The 5000-nt window shown below is 47.5% G+C and overlaps 1 protein-coding gene across 4 annotated transcripts in view; it reads left to right on the top strand.

The window, feature by feature from the left end:
- lrch1 (leucine-rich repeats and calponin homology (CH) domain containing 1) overlaps positions 1-5000 on the top strand; it is a 41733-nt gene that overhangs the window by 5250 nt on the left and 31483 nt on the right. For all 4 annotated transcript variants that reach the window (XM_083922257.1, XM_083922256.1, XM_083922255.1 and 1 more), the window contains exons 2-4: positions 1988-2132; positions 3888-4014; positions 4109-4214. In XM_083922257.1, the coding sequence (XP_083778383.1) occupies positions 1988-2132; positions 3888-4014; positions 4109-4214 (378 nt within the window). The remainder of the gene's footprint in view (positions 1-1987; positions 2133-3887; positions 4015-4108; positions 4215-5000) is intronic.

The following is a 5000-nucleotide window of genomic DNA, read 5'->3' as shown; positions in this document are numbered from 1 at the left end:
GTTGTGTTTGCGTGTAAAGGTAAAAACACTAAAGCTCTGATCTGCTCCAGCGTTGTGTTTGCGTGTAAAGGTAGAAACACTAAAGTGAGCTCTGATCTGCTCCAGCGTTGTGTTTGCGTGTAAAGGTAAAAACACTAAAGTGAGCTCTGATCTGCTCCAGCGTTGTGTTTGCGTGTAAAGGTAGAAACACTAAAGCTCTGACCTGCTCCAGCGTTGTGTTTGCGTGTAAAGGTAGAAACACTAAAGTGAGCTCTGATCTGCTCCAGCGTTGTGTTTGCGTGTAAAGGTAAAAACACTAAAGTGAGCTCTGATCTGCTCCAGCGTTGTGTTTGCGTGTAAAGGTAGAAACACTAAAGTGAGCTCTGACCTGCTCCAGCGTTGTGTTTGCGTGTAAAGGTAGAAACACTAAAGTGAGCTCTGATCTGCTCCAGCGTTGTGTTTGCGTATAAAGGTAGAAACACTAAAGTGAGCTCTGATCTGCTCCAGCGTTGTGTTTGCGTGTAAAGGTAAAAACACTAAAGTGAGCTCTGATCTGCTCCAGCGTTGTGTTTGCGTGTAAAGGTAAAAACACTAAAGTGAGCTCTGATCTGCTCCAGCGTTGTGTTTGCGTGTAAAGGTAGAAACGCTAAAGTGAGCTCTGATCTGCTCCAGCGTTGTGTTTGCGTGTAAAGGTAGAAACACTAAAGCTCTGATCTGCTCCAGCGTTGTGTTTGCGTGTAAAGGTAGAAACACTAAAGCTCTGATCTGCTCCAGCGTTGTGTTTGCGTGTAAAGGTAAAAACACTAAAGCTCTGATCTGCTCCAGCGTTGTGTTTGCGTGTAAAGGTAAAAACACTAAAGTGAGCTCTGATCTGCTCCAGCGTTGTGTTTGCGTGTAAAGGTAAAAACACTAAAGCTCTGATCTGCTCCAGCGTTGTGTTTGCGTGTAAAGGTAGAAACACTAAAGTGAGCTCTGATCTGCTCCAGCGTTGTGTTTGCGTGTAAAGGTAAAAACACTAAAGTGAGCTCTGATCTGCTCCAGCGTTGTGTTTGCGTGTAAAGGTAAAAACACTAAAGTGAGCTCTGATCTGCTCCAGCGTTGTGTTTGCGTGTAAAGGTAGAAACACTAAAGTGAGCTCTGATCTGCTCCAGCGTTGTGTTTGCGTGTAAAGGTAGAAACACTACAGTGAGCTCTGATCTGCTCCAGCGTTGTGTTTGCGTGTAAAGGTAGAAACACTACAGTGAGCTCTGTTTCACGGGAGACTGCGTGTTTGTTGGCTTTGGTGGTTTCAGGACCTTTGCAGAGGAAAGATTCCTCACTGTTGTTTACAGAGTTCAGCTTCACTGGAACCTTCATCGTCCTGTTGTTTCGGACCTTATTTGGCTGCTGCTCAGAACTCCAGTTCATGTTTTTGTTCGCCGAGTTACAGCAGGAAGTGATGTCACCAATCCTGGCCTTGAGCGGCGGCCTCTGCTCCGCAGCCAAATCCTGCCTGTCCTCGGTTTGATCCCGTGAACACTGAACTGTTCTCTGTCTTCAGTGTTCATCAGCAGCGCTGCAGGTTCATGTGTTCCTGTCGAGGATTCAGACGCTGCGGCTGCTGAACTCAGCCCCCAACGACAAAGGTCTCTGTTCTTAATGTCCATAAACGGGGGCGGCATTCATACGGCACCTGGACGCAGTTTGAACATGAACTGAGCATGAATCTATATTACACCTCTCATCGTCAGCAGCTCTCTCCTGGTTCCTGTTTCCTGTTTCCTGTTTCCTGTTTCAGACTCCAGCTTTTCTCTCAAACAACACAAAATCATTTAATGTTCAATGATGTGAATCGTCTCAGTTCTGACTTTGACATGTTTAATCTGATGGTTTATGATTAACTCATCCACACGGACGCGTTTCCTTCTGTAAGTGAAGTTTCATATATTTTATAATGATTATTAATATTATGTCGTGAGTTTCATGTTGGTGAAACAGAACTCACGTTACTCTCTCTGATGTGTTGCAGACCTGTCCAAGAACCGACTGACCGACGTCCCCGCAGAGCTCAGTCACCTGGTCGCCGTGGAAACACTCAACCTGTATCACAACTGCATCAGGACCGTCCCAGAGAGCATCAGCAGCCTGCAGGCACTCACCTGTCTGAACCTCAGGTAGAGTCATCACCTGTCTCACCTTCATCACCTGTCTCACCTTCATCACCTGTCTAACCTTCATCACCTGTCTCACCTTCATCACCTGTCTAACCTTCATCACCTGTCTGAACCTCAGGTAGAGTCATCACCTGTCTCACCTTCATCACCTGTCTCACCTTCATCACCCGTCTCACCTTCATCACCTGTCTAACCTTCATCACCTGTCTAACCTTCATCACCTGTCTAACCTTCATCACCCGTCTCACCTTCATCACCTGTCTAACCTTCATCACCTGTCTAACCTTCATCACCTGTGTCACCTTCATCACCTGTCTAACCTTCATCACCTGTCTAACCTTCATCACCTGTCTAACCTTCATCACCTGTCTCACCTTCATCACCTGTCTAACCTTCATCACCTGTCTCACCTTCATCACCCGTCTCACCTTCATCACCTGTCTAACCTTCATCACCTGTCTAACCTTCATCACCTGTCTAACCTTCATCACCTGTCTAACCTTCATCACCCGTCTCACCTTCATCACCTGTCTAACCTTCATCACCTGTCTAACCTTCATCACCTGTCTCACCTTCATCACCTGTCTAACCTTCATCACCTGTCTAACCTTCATCACCCGTCTCACCTTCATCACCTGTCTCACCTTCATTGTAGATCTGCAGTGACTGTTATTAAAATCAATCTCTAAATAGATAGAAAGGTAAATGCCCCGCTGGCTGTGGGCCGGGTTAAGGAGCGGCTCAGAGAGGAGCGGGAGATCCGCAGCTGAACAGCCCTGGGGATAAATGTTGCTCTCCTCTGCGTCCTGCACCCCGGACAGCGAAGGCCGAGCTGAGCCGCTCCGATGAGGGAAACGGGGCGTGTGAAGGGTCCTGCACATCTGAGCCTCTGCTGTTCACGGAGGGAGGAGAGCGTTCAATCACTGCGCAGCAGATTTTGACAGTGCTCTGCAGACGGTTCCTGTTTTGCTGGCTGATGGCGAGGAACCAGCAGGTGACAGAGAAAGTGATGACCCCCTCGATGAAGGCAGAACCGGGGGCAGACAGATCTGTATGCATCTGCAGCAGAGCCGTAACATTTACCCTGTGTCTTCCTCAGGCGGGCGGTGCGAGTGCCGTATTGTTGGAAACCTTTCAGGGGTTTATCAGGTGAGCAGTGACTGAAATCACCCAAAATAAACTTTGGGGGTCCGGGGAGATGAGTGCAATTCTCTCTAGTGTCCTTCTGATGTGCTCAGTGCTGCAGCGGCAGCGGCTCTGGGATGGAGGTAAACACGAATGAGGAAGAGCTGAGGGAATTACCGGGGCAGGGCACAGGGAGACGGCCACAAGTTCAATATCGGCGTTGCACAGCTTCTCCCTAATGACAACAGTAGAGCAAACTACAGCCACCACCGTGTTGTTTGCCAATGAGCTGTGTGTCTCTATCAAGTCTTAAAGGGGACCCAAGGCATCCGCAGAGCGTTGTTGTTGTCATTCACATCACGCCATGTTTCAGTGAGAGCCAGAATCGACGCAGTCCTCTTTTCATCATCAAGGCAGAGATTTGACCTCAGGATTCTTTGGACTCTTTCTTTGCCCTTTGTCGTGAACCCTCGACTGTGGACCAGACGTCCTCACACAGAATATGTTCAGACGCTCATCCATTTCCTCCTGGTGTCTCTCAGACTCCTCAGTGATGAATGAGTGAATGTTGTTGAACAGTATAATCTCAAGTGACAGGATGAATTATGAATGAACGTGTTTGTGTTGCAGTCGTAACCAGCTCGGCGCTCTGCCTGCGTGTCTGTGCGGTTTACCTCTGAGAGTCCTCAATGCCAGCAACAACAAGCTGGTCAGCCTGCCAGAGAGCATCGGACAGCTGCACGCGCTCATGGAGCTGGTCATTATTATTATTATTCTCATAATAGTCAAATATAGTATGATCGAGCACAATGAGAGCTGTGAACGTGACGTGTGTTGTTGTTTTTCTGCAGGACATCAGCTGTAATGAAATCACAGCACTTCCTCGCCACATCGGCAGACTCAAAGCTTTACGAGAACTGAACGTACGACGAAACCTTCTGTGCGTCCTGCCGGAGGGTGAGTTTCTCAGATTGATGCCAAAGGATTATTTCTACATCTGAAGCAACATGTGACACTTCTTTCTCTGAATATTGTCACATTCAGAGTGTAGTTTAACAAAGCTAACATTCATGTCCGCTGTAAATGGATTGAATCAAAGAAAGACTTGTGTTTCGAATGACCTTCTTACCTCATCTCACAGAGGACCTTCACTACCACAAGGTAGATTGAGACACTGATATGGCTTTGATTGAAAAGTGTAATGGTAGAAGAGTGTGTCTACCATCTGATTTAAACCCAGAATATCTTGTATATGCGTATGTGGAGGTACTTTTTGCACCCACAGACTCCTCCGTATGTATCAGCACAGTCGTCACAGTCCGAGATAATACTTAACCCTCTATCTGACCTGAGAACAATCCTCCATGTGACCGGAGAACAACCCTCCATGTGACCGGAGAACAATCCTCTATATGACCTGAGAACAATCCTCTATATAACCTGAGAACAACCCTCTATCTGACCTGAGAACAATCCTCCATGTGACCGGAGAACAACCCTCCATGTGACCGGAGAACAATCCTCTATCTGACCTGAGAACAATCCTCCATGTGACCTGAGAACAACCCTCCATGTGACCTGAGAACAACCCTCCATGTGACCTGAGAACAACCCTCTATATGACCTGAGAACAACCCTCCATGTGACCTGAGACCAACCCTCTATATGACCTGAGAACAACCCTCCATGTGACCTGAGAACAACCCTCTATATGACCTGAGAACAACCCTCTATATGACCTGA

The sequence above is a fragment of the Echiichthys vipera genome (assembly GCF_963691815.1).
Source record: "Echiichthys vipera genome assembly, chromosome: 10".
Lineage (NCBI taxonomy): Eukaryota > Metazoa > Chordata > Actinopteri > Perciformes > Trachinidae > Echiichthys > Echiichthys vipera.
The sequence above is the reverse complement of the archived record's forward strand: the minus strand, read 5'-3'. Positions and strand labels throughout refer to the sequence as shown.